A 23,524-nucleotide genomic window follows, 5' to 3' on the forward strand; every position below is an offset into this window, starting at 1 on the left:
ATGTGGGCCGCTCCTCGCAGCGACATCTTCATCCGCTTCAACCTTTCCAGAAAGGTGAGTCGTTGTTTCAAAAGTAGAACGAGAGTCGGCTGAAAGTCTTTCTTTCCCTCGCTGTGATAGTCTGTTCTGTATGTTTTACTCTGTGGATCTGTATGCTTTCTTCTATCACTTGTAACCTCGTAAGAGGTTTTCTTTCTCTCCCGATAGGACTATGGGTTCGGTTCCAGCCAGTGAAGCCTTTGTTTTCGAAGCCCATTTTCGAAGCCCATTTCTTGAATCGCAGGGATGTTGCACTTACACAACCAGGGACCGAGCTCCCTGGTCATTGCGTCGACATCACGTACATCATCGCAAAGCCATCGATGAATTATAGACTCTTTTAAGCCAATTAGCGATGATGATGCAACAACCTAATTACATTCATTACTAATTTGCCTCTCTCTCTCTCTCTCTCTCTCTCTCTCTCTCTCTCTCTCTCTCTCTCTCTCTCTCTTTTCCCAGGCAGAACATCTAACTATACCCCAATTTTCTCCTCAATAGCTGTGTACTGACATATTCCTCCTTTTTCAGGTAGGGATGTACCGATCAAGCCCTCCTCTTGGATCCCCTGGCATGCAATCCTTGTTCTTCGTCTGGTACACACACACACACACACACACGCTCCTGCTCGCCCCAGTATTGTACTCTTGCCCACGCACATCCCTGCCCATGCATCTCCACCTGATGCGTATTTACCTACTGGCTATCATCCTCTCCCTAGCACACGTGCCCTCACTAACCCCTGTCTCCTTCCCAGCCCATGCATCACCTGTGATTACTTTCTCTTACACACCGAGTCCTCATTCGATCTATGTTTCTCTGTAAGACACTAAACGCAATTTCTTCTCTCTCTCTCTCTCTCTCTCTCTCTCTCTCTCTCTCTCTCTCTCTCTCTCTCTCTCTCTCTCTCTCTCTCTTTCCATCTTATATACCTAGACCTTCTTCCCCCATCCTATACAGGGAAAATACAGCAATTTCCAGTCTGTCAAACCAACGCTCATCCTCCATCCGGAGAAAAACAAATACAAAAGAAATTTACTTTAATTCGCAAAAAAAGTCACTCTTAAATGAGACGGAAGGAAACGATAGAAGGGCAAAGAGGTAATAAACAGAGATTTGCTTTCTTAAGACCTTACTTAACAAAAAAAAATAAGGAAAATGTTTTAGGAAAGTGGAGTGTCCGTCGTAAGCAGTAGCTTGCTGTGTTCAGCATCACTCATGCTGACACGAAGCAAGAAATATTCATCACCTCTCAAATTCCTCATGCACGTGGTTGATGTCGAACGCGGCTGACATCTCTCTTTTTAAAGATCTCGCAGTAAGGTCAATCAGCCAATCAATTCATCAACTCAAAGTGTTTATAATATATAAGGACTGGACACTCAACACTGTTGGTCAGGATTTTGTTTAACCCGACGAGCATGACGGTACGACCCTTACGGAAGACGATGCATGACAGTCCAGCCCTTTGGTCATGATGTCCTGGCCTTTGACCTGACTCTTAAGGGTTGGCGGAAGGTCGAAGTTGATATATCCAAAGGTCGCAACATCTTGCTTGAGGATTATACCGTCGTACTCAAGGGCCATATCGTCGTACTCAAGGATCATACCGTCGTACTCAAGGGCCATATCGTCCTACTCAAGGATCATACCGTCGTACTCAAGGGCCATATCGTCGTACTCAAGGATCATACCGTCGTACTCAAGGGCCATATCGTCCTACTCAAGGATCATACCGTCGTACTCAAGGGCCATATCGTCCTACTCAAGAATCTCTGTGGTCACTACATCTTCCAAGCTCAGGTAGTACAACACTTCTTGACGTGAACCCTTGCATTATCCTTAATCTTAACCTCTGTAAACGGGACGTAAAGTCAGGACCCAGGAATACGATGTCGGTTTTACGCTGAGTCTACTGATGGTAAGTGAGTATGATTGCAAGGCTGAGGAGTCAAGAGATTACTGGACTGAATAATGCAACGTACTAACCACATTTAATTATCTTTATTCCGCAGGGATTTCCTGATACCAGTGAGCTGAGCATCTGTTACCGGGCCAAGGCTTCAACTCTGGCTCACATTGAACCATATATTTCCTTCGCTGCGTCAAAGGAAAATGTGGACTCCCTCGTGATCAGTGAGTTGAAGAGAAACGATAGATATATATATTTTTTCCCGCCTAACCAACAATACAAAGACACTTTCGACGTTGACTTGATTTACAGACTTAGGTGCTACTGGAACATACCAGTGTCTCTGGTGAAATGACACTGTTCCTGAACTTCAGGTTATAACTTGCAGCCGCCTGAATTGGATGTCACTGACCTTTCCGGTAAAATTACTTCTCTGACAGGATAACACGCAGTATCATCTGCTGTGCGGCATTTCCCTGCAGTCAGAGAACGCCCGGCGAGGCTTACAAAAATTCTTTGCCTGAGTTTGAAAAAGAATCCTTACGAGATTTTGTGATTAACACCAGTATATATATATATATATATATATATATATATATATATATATATATATATATATATATATATATATATATATATATATATATATATATTCCTATGAGTCCACGGGGAGAATGAAACACTTTAAGTTCCCAAGTGCACTTTCGTGTAATAATCACAATATCAGGGGAGACACAAGAGAGAAATAAAAAAGTCAGTTGATATACAACGAAGAGACTGACGGTTACATTTCTCCCTTGTGTCTCCCCTGATGATGATGTGATTGTTACACGAAAGTGCACTTGGGAACTTCTCGTGTTTCATTTTCCCCGTGGACTAAAAGGAATATCTTGATCACGCACAAAATTGTAATCCTTTCCAATATATATATATATATATATATATATATATATATATATATATATATATATACATATATAAATATATATATATATATATATATATATATATATATATATATATATATATATACATATATACATATATATATAAGACTGAAATTCAAACACTGATTTTAATACATTCATTCATTCATTCACACTTTTCTACAGTGCGCATCGGCTCCAAGGTTGACGTGTACGTCCACGACGTCGGGCAGCCCGGCTTGTCAGATTTCCATACCGATCTGGTGCTGCACCGGTGGGAGCATCAGTGCCACGTCTTCTCACAGGGCTTCTACCGCGCTTTCGTCAACGGCAAGGAACGGGCGAAAGGACCCCTTATCAACGAGGACGGTTTATTGCCTCTCAACAGCACTCTCTGTTTCGGGATGGAACAAGATTCTGTGGGAGGAGGCTTCGACAAGACGCAGATATTCCGCGGGCACATGGCCCAAGTCAACATCTGGAACAGGAAAATCAGCGAGAAGGAGGTTAGGGATATCGCCTCCTGCAAGGTATATGGTGAGGGTAATGTCTTCTCCTCCGACTTCGATGTTTTGGAGGAAGTCGGAACGACTCTTGATACTGTGCCGCTTCTTGAGCTCTGTGAGCCGGCGAGTGACTTCTTCGTCCTGCCGATGATGTTTAGCATTCACGAAGCCAGGAGGGCATGCTATAGGATGGGCTATGCGTTATATGCGCCTGAGACACCGAAAAAGAATCAGGAACTGTACAACATTTCTTTGCAGTTCTTGGACACCTGTACGAACACTTACCACTTGTGGATCGGGGTGTCGGACGAGCTCGAAGAAGGGGTTTGGCATAAGGATTCTGATCACACGGTTTTGACGGACCTGTCTTTTCAGTCGGGTCAGCCTGACGGAATGGTCATCCAGAACTGTGTGTACATGTCAGCGTTCTCGGGTTTGTGGAGCGACGAAGCGTGTGAACTTGGCATCTTGTCGTGCGCTTCCTGTACCAAGAGGCAGTACCCTCCTCTTCGGCTACGAGGACTGTGCTTCAGAACGGAGGCTGAGACGTCTTTTGAAATCCTTGGGTACATCAATGGAAGGCCGTACTTCCATGGATATTATGGATACATGATCTACATGTTTGCACCTGGATCCTGGGTTCTGTTTGACACGAAAACAAATGAGACATTAGCAACTCTGACTCTGAAGTCAGTCAGTGACTATCCAATTGGCCGAAAAGTCTGGGAGGTCAGTAATCCACTGTGTGACCTTCCCCAGAACTCTGAGATTGCCATCAGCCTCTCGCCCTGTCACAGCTCAGAGTTTACGTGCGCTAATGGCGACTGCATTACGAAAGAGCAGCGTTGTAATTCCAGGGACGACTGTCCGGATCTGTCGGACGAGAACGAGTGTTTTCTAGTGCTCAGGCCCGAGAGCTACCGGGCTGAGAGACCCCCGGATCCCCTAGTGCAAGGAAAACCCGTGGAACTCGCGTCCATGGTGCAGATCCTCCGGTTCACAGATATCAACGACATCCAGAGAATTGTCAGCGCCGAGATCAATCTGGCGATCATCTGGAAGGACACGCGGCTGAAGTACCTTAACCTCAAGAACACGATGGAGTGGAACAGACTCGCTGAAGAAGAAACGGACGGAATCTGGAGACCTTTCTTGGAGTTCCCAAACGTGCAGGACGGCAGAGTGAGGCTACTGAAGGAAAGGCTTTACTTGGAAAAGGCTGGAGATCCTCTGCCTGTAGAATTCAACGACATTAAAATGGGTAAGACATAGCAAGCCATCAGACCTGTAACTGATCGTAGTGAAGTAATGGTATCGTTCTGGTTTCAAAAAAAAGAAGAAAACTTAGACTGCAACTCTTCTCTCATCTTCAGAGTCGGTGTACTCGGGGGAATCGACGTCTCTCGTGCAGGTGCAACATTACAGGTCAGTTCGTAGGTCGAGGCATCAGTTGAGCAACACGCTAGTCTGGTCATTATACTTCGCTTCTGGATCTTTCATAAATGAAATTAAACGCGTGTATGTTATTCTGATAGAAAAAAACAGTGATCTGACTGCATGTAAGTCATATATATCTGAATAGCCAAAAGTTTAAACCATATAGATCTTTTACGTAAGTAGATACGTTCTGAAAACAAATGTTTTATGTCATATCTCCTTCAAATATGAGTTGGCTCATCATGACTGAGACTAATGGTTTACAACACACGAGTGGGATATGATCCCAAGCATCTTTTTTGTGCTGCTAATACAAACACTGTCTTGCTTCATCATCATCATCATCATCATATGACCTGAACATATATCATCAAATGTAAACACACGTAGTGCCTGAAAATCCTACAGCCTTACCTCAGTCAACCCTAAGTAATTATGGAATTTTTCACTCGAGTTAAACAAAAAGATTCATTTCTTAACATGTCTCGGCGAAGTTTCCAAAGAGTTAGAAATCCCTCAGTGATTCATAGCACATGACACAGGCAAATTCTGCCGTTCACTGTCCTCGTGAAGTTATTCTCTTGAAGTTGATTTAAAGGTCAGTTTTATCACCGCCTCAGACAAAGGGAGTTTTCCAAGGACACATATTATTCGTTGTCACACTCAGGGAATGTGATCAGTTGTACACACACACACACTCACACAATATATATATATATATATATATATATATATATATATATATTTTTTTTTTTTTTTTTTTTTTTTTTTTTTATACTTTGTCGCTGTCTCCCGCGTTTGCGAGGTAGCGCAAGGAAACAGACGAAAGAAATGGCCCAACCCCCCCCCCCCCCATACACATGTACATACACACGTCCAGACACGCAAATATACATACCTACACAGCTTTCCATGGTTTACCCCAGACGCTCCACATGCCCTGCTTCAATCCACCGACAGCACGTCAACCCCTGTACACCACACGACTCCAATTCACTCCACCTCCTGCCCTCCCCCCACCCTCCCGCACGTATATATATATATATATATATATATATATATATATATATATATATATATATATATATATATATATATATATATATTCGCCAAGAAAGTTTCCCTTTAAGAGCAAAGCCATCTTAAAGGCATACTTTATACACAGATTTAGCATTACCGTTTTCTTTTTTAAGAAGAAAAAAAAAACGTTCTATTTGTACCACAGGCTTAAAAAAAAAAAATAAAAAATAATAAACTAGTCTTATACATAGGTCTAACATATACACCGTTCGGTACAGAAAATATAAAACCACATAACATCAAGCAGCGTAGTGTGCATAAACTAAACAACCTTTCACACCATACCCGGCCCAGCATAACTTCCTGTAATCAACGGCAAAACTCGTGAGTTAGGTTTAAAGTTGGGCACTTATGCCGGGGTTTAAGAGGGTAATAACAATAGGCAGAACCCACAGGAATACCTAGCTGCTAATACGTATTTTATGTTGCATTTGGTACCATCATGTGAAGTATACAGTTTGGCTTTGTGTGTGTGTTTGTCACCCTGTAAGGTCAATAATTCATTTCTATATTTTAGCATATATTTCCCTCGTGTTTACTATAAGTTTCCGTTTTCTTTGTCTGTCGTCCCTAATGCGTAAATGTGCTCATGAGAATGAGAAAAAAGGTGTAACTGTGTGTTTGTATATATATATATAGAATTATATATATATATATATATATATATATATATATATATATATATATATATATATATATATATATATATATATATATATATGAACTAAGAGAGGATTAGATAACGGGAATAATTACAAACGAATTAATTTCATTACCATTTCATATACGATGGAAATCCTTGTCCATCCTGGGTAAGAATAAGCCAACGAATAATCTTTGATCTTGCAGAGGCAAAAGCATCCTTCATGATGGCACATGACAACCACAAGATGAGGACAATTCAATGAGGTCTATTAGCATGACAGATTCTGTGGCTAAGTGTTTGTGGAATACAGGCATGAGAGGCGCCTGTTTACATGATTTCGTTTGTGTGTGTGTGTGTGTGTGTGTGTGTGTGTGTGTGTGTGTGTGTGTGTGTGTGTGTGTGTGTGTTCATTGTATTATAAAGACATTAGTATGGTTATTTGGGCTTCAGGCTTATTAACTGCCCGGGGTCATTAAGACTGTCAACGCTGGTCAGGCTTATATAAAACCACCAATCGAAAATCTTGAATGTCTCTCCCTTTACTTATGGACACGTTAGTTTGTTGGTGCGTTAACTAGGGTTTAGATCAACTGCCTGGGTCATTAAAGGTCGTCAATATCAAGTCAAAACCACTACCCTCAAAATGCTCAACATCATCTTCAGGTGTTATGGGTAATTCTAAGACCACATACACCCTCAACTACCCTTAAGACCCATCCTAAGAGGCCATTCGGGAAGTAAATCACATCCTGGTATACAGTTGACTATAGACTTGGTGATTTTAAGAGAGGGAATAAAATGACGTCAAGGGAGAATAGCTTGCCTGTGAAGGAGAGAGAGAAGAAAGGGAGCGGGAAGGTGGAGGGAAACTGTGGGTGATAATACAGTGCTGGTGTTTATTGTTTGTGTTGCCCACCGTGTGTGTGTGTGTGTGTGTGTGTGTGTGTGTGTGTGTGTGTGTGTGTGGTGGGTGGACCACTAACGGCTTATGAACCTAATAAACTACATGCTGCGTGCGGGAGGTGGGGGGCTAGAGTGAGGGAGGTGGGGTAGCGGCAGTGGCAGCAAGCGACTGCGGACCTGTCGTATTGCTGGGGATGTCACGATGATGATTTTTGGTTTCCCCCCTTTACCAGTGTGAGTGTAGCGCATATTGCATATACTTTACGGCTTCATATGCGCTCGTTGTCATAGTAATTCGAGGTATCGAAGGTCATGCCACTTGGTAAATGGTTCCGGCGTCCTATTACGTGAAGCTATAGTGAAACACTGTGGTGTCTATGTTTCAATTCTGGAAAAAAAAAAAAAACGTAACAACAGGGAATGATCCACGGAAGTAAAGGAGGGAAGGGGGTCTAAGCGTAGGTAGTATTTTGACACTTGATTACAAAAGGCCATAAAACCTCATATTTCTGTCACCTCCATATAACGCCACACTCACTATAACCAACAGATTACGGTGTTTACACGAATTAACAACAAAAATTCCATCCTCGTTAGTAGAGTAGTTTCCGGTACAATTTACTATGAATTGTGAGCAATGAAACTGCTAAGTGATGACTTCATATTATACTCGCTTTTGTATTTTGTATATTTATAGTCCACTCTAGCTAGGCTTAGCGAATATTTTTTTTTTTTGCCTGTGTAATTTGATCGAAGGTACATGGCATTTATCTGAATTTATCAGGTACTTTAGGCTGAAATAGTGTGAAGGGGAAGTAGGTACATGTAAGCGAACTGGAGTAACACACATACACACACACACACACACACACACACACACACACACACACACACAGGCCTCCGTGGTGTAGTGGATAACGTTACTGATAACGAGATAGCAAGGGCCCGCTCGGGTTTAGGCGTGCATGGGTTCAATTCCTAGGTGCGGCAGTCGGCCCACATCCAACCCAGGTATTCATCCCCCACTCCCTCCCCTCCTCGAGGCTGGTCAGTAAACAGGTATCTGGCTTACGCTGAGGTGTATCCGCGTGCATACACACAAGCGTAAGAGAAAGAGCGACACAAGTGTAAAACACTTCTCGGCAACAAAATAGTAAGGAGAGAGAGAGAGAGAGAGAGAGAGAGAGAGAGAGAGAGAGAGAGAGAGAGAGAGAGAGAGAGAGAGAGAGAAATCGCAGATATCAAGAGAACGACAGAGAGAAACAGACGGACAGGCAGAGTGTGAGAGGAAATTACAAGCCAGCAGTAACTTCGTTAGTGAATGAGTCTCTCCCCTTTGCATATCCTCTCATATTCATAACTACATCTTCCCTGCGTTGTTAATCATTATGTGTGAACCTACCCGCAGAACCTGGTCATGAAATCGCCGTGGGTGAGGCAAACCCCGCACGGCAGCGAATGTGTTGGGAACCTGATACACGTTTACCAACAGTTTAAAGGTACACAGACTCACGAACACGTAAATACCTTCCCTCACACGTGGAGTAAAAACATCCCAGTAATGTGAGCCACGGCAGAGCATCAGTTCAAGATAAAACTAACACTTTGGTTCCGTGAAATGAACATTTAATCACTACAGATGTGATGACTCCTTATATATGAACAAAACATAGAAAACGAGCTGAAAAAACGCATGGAAAACGAACGAGTAAAGGCCACATTACCTAACTCCGAAGGCCAGACAGAGACCGAGGAGGAAGCACATGGCAAGGTTCTGCCTTTGTCTTGTCATCTCGTTGCGCCCTGAGTGTCCGGCTACCAGTTGCAGGGAGTCCAGTGGTAAGAACAACGTCGACGATCTGCTGAGGATAATCCTGGTTAATACAAGCCCACTGTATCAAGCAGGAGGTGTTACTGTTGTCGGGGGGTAAGGGAGGGAGTATCTGCTTCGGTGTTTTAGAAGGTGGGGGTTTGATGAGTGAGGGATGGGTTTCAAATGTTGAGGGAGGGATTTCACCGCACCAGGGCTGCCTTATGAGGTGGAGTTGTTGTTTCAGGGGTCAGGCTGCTGCTTAAGGGCTAAGGTCACTGCTTAATGGATGGGGTTACTGTTTCTATGATGGGGTTCTTAGGTGAAGAATTTTATGTACCACAGAATCACACAGACAATTTGTCATACACCAAAGAATCAGATACAAAATAATGTCAAACACCAAAGATGCAGACGGGCACACTTTACCAGAGTTGTAACCTTATCGTGTCATATGACACCACACCTGGAATTAAACCCAGTAATGTAATATCGAGATATCAGATTCAAAGATTGCTTAATACAGAATCATTTCCCAATATCTTACAGGAATATGAAGCATTACAAACTGCAAAAGACCAGTGTATCTTTTCGAGACTGTAATAATGTAGATCAGATTATTGCACTAAGATAAGAAAAATAAGGATCTATCTTACAAGAAATGCTTATAAACTTCATAATTAATCAAAGAGGAGCAAATTATGTAACAGGAGAATTCTCATCTTAAACGTATCTATGGCTCTGTTTCAGTTATTCTAAGTGGTAAAGCATTTCCCCTATCAACAATCATATAAAAGAAAAAGTTCTTTGCATTTTTCAAATATAACACATCTACTTGTTTTGAGTTCATTACGACGAGTTAACTGAGACATATTCACGATTGAATTACAGAATCAAGAAGTGTCTCTTCGATTCAAATGAAAAAATACTACTACCTGGAAAATTCCAAAAATCAACAACTTAAGCGAAAACCAATTATCATTTCCTTACTGGAAAGAACATAGGAAGCAAAAATTATAGTAAAGGCTAGAAGACAACGGAATCAAATTATAAATATAACAAAGACGTGGACAACAGTAATATGGAAAACTTGGTTCTCACGTTGAACTCCATTCAGCAGCTGGGAACTGATGAACTCGTATATCTTTTTGTCCACTTATGGTAATACATCTTCACCTTCGGTAAGGATGTATCACCAGCGACTTAAACACATACGGGTGAAGTCCGGTAACACCAGACTCTCCAGCCTTCCATCGATATACATGATGAACAATACTCATCTTAACTAAAGCGATTTCCTTCTATCCTATGTTGTATTTCACCATTCACAAGCGCTGAAAGTCGGTCACAGTGACCTATATATGAACAACCTATGCAGCCCACTTTGCGTACAAAGGATCACTCCGGTCTATACAAGCTTTACTGAATATGAAACACATTAATCATACAATCCTAAAACGTGTATAATTTGTTCTCCACTGTTTCAGCATTTAACTTGTCTATTACGTAATGCAGCGTATGTAATTTGTACGTAAAGTGTTTCATTATTGTGGGATAAAACTGTACGTCAAAATATGTACAGAACGATAATACCCATTACACAGATTTGGGTATACTGGAGCCAGAATTAATGCCATTCAAGCTGTCCTTTCATACGCTACATTAAACCATCCCGACTTCCCATGACCGTATGAAGGCTACAGCCATGCCATTATCAACGACCATCACGCTCTACGTACTTACTACGAGACACAAATTAATTGAGCAGGAAAAATCCCGTTCAAGTGTTTACCAAAATTGGTCTGACACAGGTACCGACCACAGTGTTGTTCACCCACTGCTCAACTTTCCACCAAGCCTTCCGAAGGGACCAGTTAACCCATCCGAACTTTTTATCCATTGCTACCAACCCGTCTAAACTCTCCACCCATATCCACTACTCCAAAACCTCCTAAGAAGTAGCTATGTTGACTGTACTGTTGAGTGTGCGCACGCGCTCTCGTACGTACGCTCATACCTGCCTTAGGTTGGGGTGCGTGTGTATGCATTCACAGTTAGGAGTAAAGACATAGTACATATTATACAAGACGCGTGTCTCTACCGTAACAAGCAAACAGCAATCGCACACACACTCACACACACACACACACACACACACACACACACACACACACACACCTCTACGAAAATTATGAGACAGGCAACACTAGTATAAAACTCTCTCCCTGCTATACACATATCAACAAGGATGAGTGAAGGCGCGTTTAGACAATCACAGCCTAGCTACATAAGGTGTTTTAGCCAATCACAGCGAAGTATCAGTAACACCCCTAAGCCAATCAGAGGACACATGTTCTTCCTCACTTATGCCCACGCCTTGTTCATATCTTACTGTTCTAAAAAGTGTTGTTCCACTGTAATAATTCAATAATTATGACAAAAAGCAATCTCTCTAATTCCACAAGAATGAAAAAAAAAGAAAAAAGTCAAGGATAAAGTCGGTACTTACGTTTTCTCTACGTGGTCATTGAGTGTAGCAGCGAATTATTCAACGCATTCTGTTTAGCAATATAACTTTTTTTCACTTTAAATGCAGCTGACTCTTTCTTATGCAGCTGACTCATTCTTATGCAGCTGACTCTTTCTTTTTTGCGTTACATACATCATAAGAATATCGAAAATCAAACATTTTCACAATAACTTTCCCGCGATATGTACACAAAAATATCCTTGCTCACTTCTTGTTTCACTAACGTCCAATAGAAAAAAATCCCGGTGCTGCACTCAACAAAAATCCAAATTAATAACATCACATTAGTGTTAACATTCTCAGCGAATTCAATTGCGTTCTAGTGTTTCATCCAGTATAAACCTAGTTCATCACACACTAGTTACACTGTATTATGCGATGTCCTGCCTCTAGCGAAGTCTGGGGTAAAATGAGGCATTTGCCATATTCCCTGAGCGAGGAGAGTGTAGGGGCTAAGTTAGCGCAGTTCATAAACAGCAGTTTGACCATCGTGTCGCTCGTTCCACTGGCTCACTGTTGACAAACACATGACGCCAGACATATTCACTAACTTTTGTGAGTGAAAAGGGATCTTTCATAAAGTCATGAAAGACGTCACTGATAGACAGACATTAGCTTGACCTGCATACGCAGAAAGCAAGTCGAAAATTAGAGAAGATGGTGCAACTCATAAATCAAAATTATATATGAAAATATAAAATAAACGAAAAAAAAAAATCTGGAGTCTACTGGTGTTTGTTTCCAGAAACCAGAATTTTTTTGCCCTCTTATTTCGGTACTGGAATAAAACATTTTTTTTTCCGCTTCAAGCAAGCTTTGCAGGATTTCATTGCTTTGAAACTGTATTCTCGGCGCGCATTGTTTCAACGTAAATAGATATTCATTGTTTGGTATACAATAAAGTCCTTTTATCAACAAAATAAAGACGAAATTTTCATTGCCGGGGAGAACAGGTAATGAGATATTCATAATGAATAACCATTGTTTACTCAACGAGGAAAATCATATATGATGAGACTGTCCTGTTTCCTCGCCAAAGATGACTTCACTCGCCGTGTAACCTCGAGCAGGCGAAGCCCAGTAACCCACACACACACACACACACACACACATAGCCTAGCGGTCACATTCCTGCCTCTTGCACAGGGGTCCCGGGTTCGATCCTGGCTGTTGGAGGTTTGTATGATATATATATATATATATATATATATATATATATATATTTGGCAATAAACTGCTGACACAACCCTCGACGCCCCTCCACTACTGACCGCCGTTCGTCACCACAATCAAATGGCTTCTGTCAGAGTTCGTACAGACAGGTATAAGAACAGCCCTATACCTACCAATGTGCACTCCATTAACAGTCCATAAACAAGTGCAAAGCTTTGTAATCTACCAGCTCAGATATTTATTAGTTAGACTATGTGGTATGTCTACTACTGCACTGCTATAACAGTTCATCGCTTAATGTTCAGTCAAGTTCATAATGTATGAACCATGCTATTTACTCTACATATATCCCTGTATATCTGGCACCCTGGAGAGAGAGAGAGAGAGAGAGAGAGAGAGAGAGAGAGAGAGAGAGAGAGAGAGAGAGAGAGAGAGAGAGAGAGAGAGAGAGAGAGAGAGAGAGAGCATTAAAATCTACCTTAACCATGAGCTTTATGTAGGTGTCAACCCCACATGATTCCCAACAACTTTTATTCTGGTCATTCTTCCTGCAGCGGAACCTTCGCCTGCTACTTCGATGTGTTCTACTACCCGTTCGACAAGCAGAAGTGTTCCATCCTGATCCAGCTCTCCTCCGTCAGGCAGGATAATGTCACATTCTACCAAGAAGGCACTAGCGTGGAGTACATGGGCTTCGAAGAGCTGCCTTTGTTTGTTGTCAACAATTTCGCGGTGGAGGTGACGCACCGAGGAGACAACCAGACACGCTACAGCGTGCTGTCGGTAAGGTCTTCCTTCAGGTAGGTCTTCCAATCCTCATCATTCATGGAGGTTTACAGAGTCTTTTGGCTGACTTTAGCGACTTCGACTGTATCATTTCATTACGCCAAAAGTTGCTTCATACGTGGAAGATGCATGCAAAGTTGCGCATATGTCCTCACCAAATCATCTATCATTTTCGTCTATTGTTACTCCAAAAGCCTTCCCTGATAGGGTCCTGGTGTTACTCTGGGACACTTTTTCCAGGAGCTCCTGAAGCTCCAAGGCTGCGCCATGCTAACTAGCAGGGACAGAATGGACTCCTTTGAAGTGAGAAGTTCTTTGACGAGAATACACTCACGTCAGCTGACGAAGATGGAGCCTCGCCAAAGGAGAAGTTTCATTCGCGGTGTAACGTCATCTTTAGGTATACAGCAAAATATCAACGGGTGCAAAGCTAACGATTTAATGATATTCAATCAAATTCTTGCCATTTCAACAACAACAAAAAAAAATCTATTCTTCCTGGGTTTTGGAATTATGATGTCCTCCTGTCGAGATATGGCCAAATTTGTTACTTGAGTGTGAGACTGTGTGTCCGGCTGCAGTGTACGTCATTAGCATTATAGTGCACCATGTATCTGACAGTTATTCTAATAGTTAACATAAAGACGGAATGGCTGGTCATTGAGGAAAGTGGACAGGTTTTGTGCTGAACATCTATATTCTCAAACATCTATATTCTTCCCCTTTAGCAGTGTACCTAGTGAACACAACTGCCGTCAAAGGTTTATGGCTAGGTCCCTGGGAATTTAAAGAACAGGCAACTGAACTCTTTAAAGGTGGTTCTGGAGTAATGATAATATCTCTCTCTCTCTCTCTCTCTCTCTCTCTCTCTCTCTCTCTCTCTCTCTCTCTCTCTCTCTGTTTCTCTCTCTCTACCTACCTATATATATATATATATATATATATATATATATATATATATATATATATATATATATATATATACATTAGTCATATAGAACGGGTTTTAATGAACTTTATCTGTCGGCAGCCATGAAACAGCAACTTATTTGCACATGGATATAAAGAACGATGTTGTCTCGTGTACTTCAAGTAGAATACAACCTCAGGTTTAATGACCATTTAGAAGTAGACAGCCATAAAATCTAACTATAAATAACAAGGAAATCGACTTCCCAGTTATGATACTCGGCGCATACGTCACGATTTCTGGCCTGAATGACCATTCAGCGAGAGATGGCTCTTACATCTAACATACGCATCCGACTTTTTCACTGTCCGTGTCAAAGTTTAGCAATGCGATACGTGTCGTATAATCCCAAACACAAAGTGATCAGCGATAAGGTGAAATTCCAGCCATGGATCTGTCTCCTAAATCTAGAATTTTCCTACAAATTTTTTTGCTTTCACATATGTTCTTCACGAATACCCTGTGTTGCCTAGAAATCAACACTGATTTGAATATATGTGTCAGAGGATCTTGAGCAGTGTTGTGTTTATAAATGCAGGTAATTATATATATATATATATATATATATATATATATATATATATATATATATATATATATATATATATATATATATATATTATCCCTGGGGATAGGGGAAAAAGAATACTTCCCACGTATTCCCTGCGTGTCGTAGAAGGCGACTAAAAGGGGAGGGAGCGGGGGGCTGGAAATCCTCCCCTCTCGTTTTTTTTTTTTTTTCTAATTTTCCAAAAGAAGGAACAGAGGGGGCCAGGTGAGGATATTCCAAAAAAGGCCCAGTCCTCTGTTCTTAACGCTACCTCGCTAATGCGGGAAATGGCGAATAGTTTAAAAGAAAAGATATATATATATATATATATATATATATATATATATATATATATATATATATATATATATATATATATATATATATATATATATATATATATAACACCAACATCTTTCTCAGAAAGAGCCAAAGGGATCCTGGAACAATTACATAAATGAATACATACATATATAAACAGGTAAGTATTCCGCTGTTCTTTTGTTCGTTGTATTTCACAAAACACTGGTGTCGACCAATAGCTTATGAAACGGTACAACGGGACGTTGGGAAACAAAGAATTCTCTGAATTCTTCATTCATTCACGGCATAGTTGGATCTATGCTGTCAGCATTTATTCATTTGAACAGTTAGTTGATGGCTTCAGCGTAGCATTTTTGGTCATAAAAGTTCAATCTATCACATGCATCCACGAAGCTGGAAAAGTTTTATATGTTAGTTCCCTCTGTTGTTGTTGTTGTTGTTGTTGTTGTTGTTCATAACACTAAATTTCATTCTCGAAAATGCAAATGCTGTTGGCAGTAAACTTTCTCTACCTGATATAATCAATTATATTCTACTTCCTATAAATAGTAACGCAGTCTCGCCTTTTTGAAATGATGTTTAGATTTGTTAATTCTATCATCGTCTAAGGACACTGTAAAACATATATATATATATATATATATATATATATATATATATATATATATATATATATATATATATATATATATATATATATATATATATATATTACCGTCTCTTCCTGCTTGAGGTTACGCTGTAAGTGCAGTTACTTTGGCGAGGCTGCATCATCGACATTTGACGAAACAGCACAGTCTCGTCAACGAATTTTTCGCTTCATAGAGTCAGTCCATCCTGTCCCTGATACTGAGTGTATCCAGCCTTGAGCTGCAGGATTCCCTGAAAAAGAGGCCATGGGATACACACACACACACACACACACACACACACACACACACACACATATATATATATATATGGGAGGGTATTGATTGAGAGGGTGAAGGCATGTACAGAGCATCAGATTGGGGAAGAGCAGTGCGGTTTCAGAAGTGGTAGAGGATGTGTGGATCAGGTGTTTGCTTTGAAGAATGTATGTGAGAAATACTTAGAAAAGCAAATGGATTTGTATGTAGCATTTATGGATCTGGAGAAGGCATATGATAGAGTTGATAGAGATGCTCTGTGGAAGGTATTAAGAATATATGGTGTGGGAGGCAAGTTGTTAGAAGCAGTGAAAAGTTTTTATCGAGGATGTAAGGCATGTGTACGTGTAGGAAGAGAGGAAAGTGATTGGTTCTCAGTGAATGTAGGTTTGCGGCAGGGGTGTGTGATGTCTCCATGGTTGTTTAATTTGTTTATGGATGGGGTTGTAAAGGAGGTAAATGCAAGAGTCCTGGAAAGAGGGGCAAGTATGAAGTCTGTTGGGGATGAGAGAGCTTGGGAAGTGAGTCAATTGTTGTTCGCTGATGATACAGCGCTGGTGGCTGATTCATGTGAGAAACTGCAGAAGCTGGTGACTGAGTTTGGTAAAGTGTGTGGAAGAAGAAAGTTGAGAGTAAATGTGAATAAGAGCAAGGTTATTAGGTACAGTAGGGGTGAGGGTCAAGTCAATTGGGAGGTGAGTTTGAATGGAGAAAAACTGGAGGAAGTGAAGTGTTTTAGATATCTGGGAGTGGATCTGTCAGCGGATGGAACCATGGAAGCGGAAGTGGATCATAGGGTGGGGGAGGGGGCGAAAATTTTGGGAGCCTTGAAAAATGTGTGGAAGTCGAGAACATTATCTCGGAAAGCAAAAATGGGTATGTTTGAGGGAATAGTGGTTCCAACAATGCTGTATGGTTGCGAGGCGTGGGCTATGGATAGAGATGTGCGCAGGAGGATGGATGTGCTGGAAATGAGATGTTTGAGGACAATGTGTGGTGTGAGGTGGTTTGATCGAGTAAGTAACGTAAGGGTAAGAGAGATGTGTGGAAATAAAAAGAGCGTGGTTGAGAGAGCAGAAGAGGGTGTTTTGAAATGGTTTGGGCACATGGAGAGAATGAGTGAGGAGAGATTGACCAAGAGGATATATGTGTCGGAGGTGGAGGGAACGAGGAGAAGAGGGAGACCAAATTGGAGGTGGAAAGATGGAGTGAAAAAGATTTTGTGTGATCGGGGCCTGAACATGCAGGAGGGTGAAAGGAGGGCAAGAAATAGAGTGAATTGGAGTCATGTGGTATACAGGGGTTGACGTGCTGTCAGTGGATTGAAGCAAGGCATGTGAAGCGTCTGGGGTAAACCATGGAAAGCTATGTAGGTATGTATATTTGTGTGTGTGGACGTGTGTATGTACATGTGTATGGGGGGGGGGGGGGTTGGGCCATTTCTTTCGTCTGTTTCCTTGCGCTACCTCGCAAACGCGGGAGACAGCGACAAAGTATAAAAAAAAAAAAAAAAAAAAAAAAAAAAATATATATATATATATATATATATATATATATATATATATATATATATATTTTTTTTTTTTTTTATTTTCCAAAAGAAGGAACAGAGGGGGCCAGGTGAGGATATTCCAAAAAAGGCCCAGTCCTCTGTTCTTAACGCTACCTCGCTAACGCGGGAAATGGCAAATAGTTTAAAAGAAAAGAAAGGATATATATATATATATATATATATATATATATATATATATATATATATATATATATATATATATATATATATATATATATATATATATATATATATATATATATATATATACAGCTCGTTTAAAAATGTGTCTAATTCTGATGACTGTTTTGCCGAAAACGTATCAAGCAATACTCCTTTGAATGAAAACGTAAACCCAAATAATGTACTTTCTACTAAAACCACGAGAGATTATTCGAACTCCTAATACTTCCTTTAACGGTATGCCAAGTTATCAACAAACACCGTTGAACCGCAGCTTCACACAGCTGTTGACAGGTACGGAAACAAAGCGAGTTAGTGAAGAAGTTACAGTTAGAATTTTACCATCTGTTTAAGCAATGCTTCTTTAGCAGTGGCATGAGGAGAAGTACTTGCATCAAGCGGTAATTACGGTTGTGTGATGTGATATGACGGAGAACAATTGAAAGCCACAAAATCGTGATATATAACCCGTCATATTCTGACCTCTCGAATCTTGAGTTCCCTCTGGCTAAACCCATTACTCTCCCCTTACCAATAGATTTCCTTTCTACACAGGTGGAGTTTGAGTTGAGCCGACGATGGACAGTGATTATGATGAACCTGTACTTCCCCACCAACATGTTGCTGGCCACAGGCTACGCTACGTTGTTCCTCAACGTAGCCGACCAAGGGGTAAGGCTAGGCTAGTCTACAGAGAAATAAGGAAGGTTTGGTGAGGTTACGAGACGGTGACGACGAGGACTGTTGTATCTATCTTTTATTTATTCGTATTTATTTATCTATTTATATATTTTCTTTTTTTTTTTTTTTTGCCTTGATTAGGGCTTCAACAAACAAGAAATGTATATACAGGGTGTCCCGAAAAGATGTACTCACTTTTTGACACCCCCAATAAATCACTGAATTTTTTTTTTCTTTTTTCAGATTTAAAAAAAAAATCAGTGAGTTATAGGGTGTCAAAAAGTGAGTACGTAGTCACTAACCACTAACATCAGACCACACAAATCTAACGTAGACTGTAATAAATAGTTCTTTAAGTAAGCATTAGTATCTTTCCGATATACTTATAAACAATGGTTGTTTACAAAGCATTTAATCTAACTCATCTTCCCTACAGGATCGACTGACGCTCAGCCTCACGACACTGCTTGTGTTGTACACCCTCTTCAACAACAGCTCCGCTTCGTTACCCGTCACTGCCTACGTCAAGATGATTGACATGTGGTTCCTCTACTGTATCTCACTCCTCTTCTTCATCATCGTCTGTCACGTCGTCGTCAAAATGAAAGTCAACCAAGTATACCCTGTCGGGTCCGAACCCACTGGAGGACTGGCCAAGCTGCTTCGGCAAGGTTCTCCAGAGAGGATTTTGAAATCGGTCCGTGTCTTTGTTGTGCCATCGTTCGTCATCATTTTCAATTCCGTCTACTGGGCAGCGCTACTTCGATCCCTATCAAAATAAGGACGAGGTCTGTGTAACTGTAAATGGGAGATATGGCCGAAGAGGTTTACCACGTTTATATGAGTTATAATCCTCACATGTACCAGAAGGGTTGAAATACATGAAGTTACTGAGATCGATAAGGAACTTATATATATATATATATATATATATATATATATATATATATATATATATATATATATATATATAAGACTGCTTTTAAGGTAAGACGGCTTTCGTTGTACTCTAGACTTTCATTGATTTCACAGTAACTTTCTTAGGGATATGATTTGGTCGAGAAAGTTGGGTGTGATCAAATGCTAAGTCACTATTCTAGTGCCCAGCACGCACAGCTTCTCCAACCGATTTCTATTGCAATCTGTCGAGCGCTCTACCTTCCCCTGAGATGTCTGAGGCAATTCTTTACCTTATCACACAAAGACCCAAGAAAAAAGTGACTCCAAAGTTTCTCCGAGATATTTGTGTGGTACTCTGAAATAAACATTTACAATATGAATAAAGATCTATATAGACTGAATATTCGCATATACAATAACCTTGAATATATGATAACCTTTGAAGTCCATTAGTACAATAATGATTATCATAGATAAACTTATCATAAACTGTCGGTATCTTATCAGATTTGACGACTACCCGAAGATATTGATCATCCAGACGGAACTACGTCAAGCATTTGATAAAAAGGTACAATTCTTCACCTTATACATGTGAATTCTGGTAACTCAATACCGACGTTCGGGAATCGTTCGTTGATTCTGGGGAAAGTAAAAGAGCTCAGGATTTTGTGTAGAGAATTTCAGCTCGCGTGACTGCGCTGTCAAAGTCAGTTGTTGCAACCATTGCCCTGCAAAACACATTCCGCGCCATCAGCCCGCTGGCTATTTTAACATATCCTGGACAGCGCTGCTCAAAATACAGCAACAATAAATGTATTCTGTAGTTCATTGCGATGGATTTGTATTTACATAAACCAATCATCACACAACTTAATGCTGCTGGTGTCCACAGAAGTGCATATATTACGCTCTAAAATACAACACAGTTTATCCTCTACTAACTGTAATTGTTTATGCTTATTTTGTGGTTCGTTCAGGAATATTATAGAATACGGAGGCGAAGATCTTGCCGTATTATGGTACAGAGGTAAAATACGGAGAAGATCTTGCCATATTATGGTATAGAGGATACTTGAATCTTCTTTTTCTCCCCAGTTCAAAATTCATAGACAATGAATCACATAAACGAATTTATCTAGAAACGTAAATATATAACCTAGATTACCGAGATTTTATCTTCAGTATGTTCAAAAAAAAAATTTGTGATCACAGCTTTGACGTACTGCCAACCCGCATTTATGGAAGACGACTTTTACTCTAGTAATTGTATGAGAATCATCGCCAATCAATTTTGGCTTAATTGTAGCCGCCATGACGTTTTAATCTGCTTTTTGCGGAGTGCGTACCAGGCACCAATTAAGCGGTGTTACCCTTGGTCATCGTTGACTGTTTAGAGAGAGAGAGAGAGAGAGAGAGAGAGAGAGAGAGAGAGAGAGAGAGAGAGAGAGAGAGAGAGAGAGAGAGAGAGAGAGAGACCTACTCCCCCACAAGTACCGATGACAAGATTTCTACCAAAATGACAGGGCTAGCGCGTAGGGCTTACCGCAGAAAATCTAGAGTTAAGCGATAGAGTGGTATGAGTTACATAGTGTCAGAAGTTATGTGTGGGATTGGAGAGAATCTGTGGAATACCAGCCATTCGCTCGTGGATGAGGCAGAAAGGAAAGCAGCCAACACCCAATTACTCAAGGGAGAGGAACTTGCGAGCCACTGAAGTGCTGGTGGCTCCCTGCTCCCTCCCGATAACCATCAGTTAGCTCCCCCATGGTAGGAGGCTGAGCGCCACCGACCAGGGAGATATTACTACCCGAGTGTCAGTGAGCCAACACTTCAGCTGGTGTTAAGTTTCTTTTCCTCGGCCAAAGTTTCACTGTTGGTTCTTTCTGCTTCGTTCTCACTCGAACGCCTGGCATTCAGACGGCAAACACTCACTCTCTCCATTTCAAACATAGCGCTTGGCCACACGTGACTCACACAAGCTCTCTATTCTTACCTAGATTTCCCTGCGGTGAACCCCTCTCGCTTGCCCTGCCATTTGGCAAAAATTTCGTCGAAGTGACTTGCACGTAGGTGTTCTCTCTCTCTCTCTCTCTCTCTCTCTCTCTCTCTCTCTCTCTCTCTCTCTCTCTCTCTCTCTCTCTCTCTCTCTCTCTCTCTCCCTTAAAGCAGGCTACGGTGACTACCACTAGCAACGCTTAACCTCGCCCCTTTAAATGCACCCCGAAAAACCGAAAATGTCATGGCTACAGTTAATCCTACATCGGTGGATGATTCGCGTACAGTTACCTCGGCAAAACTCATCCCCTGCGCTAGCAGACCGGTAGCAAGTCAGTACTCTGAACATAAAAGGTTTGAACAAGGTATGTTAAGCCTATAACACCTGAAGAAGGTGTTCAAGATTGTTGTTCTCTTGGTGGCGGATATAGCTATGACAGCCTTGACTGAGTCATCCCCAGCAGTTGATGATGGGTCTAAAGCCCATAAAACCAACAACCTTTGAAAATAGGTTCAAAACCATCCCCAGGAAAGTATTTATAGTATTCAGTCTTTCTTCTTCATTTACCAAGTACTAGTAAAATGAACACAGCTGTTTTTTAACACAGCCATCCGCCTGTTCCCGGACACATCTCATCACATGACCGGAAATCCTGAGTTTAGTCTCCGGACGTAAAACACTAAAGGCACAATAACTATAAGTGCACATGCAAAATAGTAATTTTTCTGTCTTTGATTACTTCCATACGTGGGGCAATGAAAGCAACATACGTCAATGAACAATTTCTATGACGCATCACCCTCTTCATTAACGCACCTATGACTAAAGATGAAAAATTCTGTCAAGGGATATCTCAAAGTCTTTGATATGTGGGGAAAAACTTTTAAGATTTCACTAAGCTCAAGAAACATACCATAAGGTCCTTCGTCGAGGCTATAAATCAAATTATTCCGTGAGGAACACACACAGATCAAGTCAAGTTTCTATTAATCAAAGCTGTACACTTGGGGGCTTTGGTTACTCACCATCTACATCATAATCACGAAGTTTAATGCAACATTTGATTATGAAATTTTAGATGGTGACGGGTGGTCTGATGCACGTTAACTTTCCCTGGGTATCGCTGTTGAGGTGGAAGAATGAGTGGATGCCAGTGGAACACGTCGGATCATACCACCTCCGCCAGTTGTACACAACCGTATGACGTGTTAAGAGTGTTACTACCCACTGTTGACAGTTCTTACACAGAATACTCGTGCGTTCCACACACACACACACACACACACACACACATGCCAAAGGGCCGTTCAGCTTTGCTCAAGAAGGATACCGTCGTGTACAAGGATCATATACAGTCGTGCTCAAGGATTTTACCGTTATGCTTAAGTATAATACGGTCGTGCTCAAGGACCCAACCGTCGTGCTCAAGGATCCAACTGTCGTGCTCATGGATCATATTGTCATGCTCAAAGATCTTACAGTCGTGCTCAGTAATCCTTCCGTCGTTCTGAAGGATCATATTGTCCTGCTCAAGGATATTACCATCATGCTCAAGGAGCTAAGCGAACGGACATAAACACGCGTAATGCGTCTTTAGATTCCCACCCAGCGTGGTATACTGACTGCGTCTACCATGATGTAAACAACGTGCCACTTTAAGCTTCTTCGTTTGACCGTGTTGAAGATGATCCTGGCCTCAAGGGAGTGTG

At 41.1% G+C, this 23,524-nt stretch overlaps 1 protein-coding gene and 1 long non-coding RNA gene across 2 annotated transcripts in view; one reads left to right on the plus strand and one right to left on the minus strand.

Moving 5' to 3' along the window:
* The window catches only part of LOC139760717 (uncharacterized), a 45,936-nt gene extending 33,761 nt beyond the window's left edge, over positions 1-12,175 (minus strand). Inside the window, exons 1-2 of the long non-coding RNA XR_011715391.1 lie at positions 11,769-12,175; positions 9,174-9,311 (exon numbers count right to left, since the gene is read on the minus strand). This is a non-coding gene — a long non-coding RNA (uncharacterized lncRNA). The remainder of the gene's footprint in view (positions 1-9,173; positions 9,312-11,768) is intronic.
* Positions 1-19,697, plus strand: LOC139760716 (uncharacterized). The gene is made up of 7 exons (XM_071684278.1): positions 1-54; positions 2,055-2,175; positions 3,064-4,644; positions 4,757-4,808; positions 13,517-13,745; positions 18,791-18,907; positions 19,353-19,697. The coding sequence occupies exons 1-7, from the start codon at positions 1-3 to the stop codon at positions 19,695-19,697; spliced, it is 2,499 nt and encodes an 832-aa protein (XP_071540379.1).
* The last annotated feature ends 3,827 nt before the right edge of the window (positions 19,698-23,524 follow it).

This window comes from Panulirus ornatus, chromosome 37, assembly GCF_036320965.1.
Source record: "Panulirus ornatus isolate Po-2019 chromosome 37, ASM3632096v1, whole genome shotgun sequence".
Classification (NCBI taxonomy): Eukaryota; Metazoa; Arthropoda; class Malacostraca; order Decapoda; family Palinuridae; genus Panulirus; species Panulirus ornatus.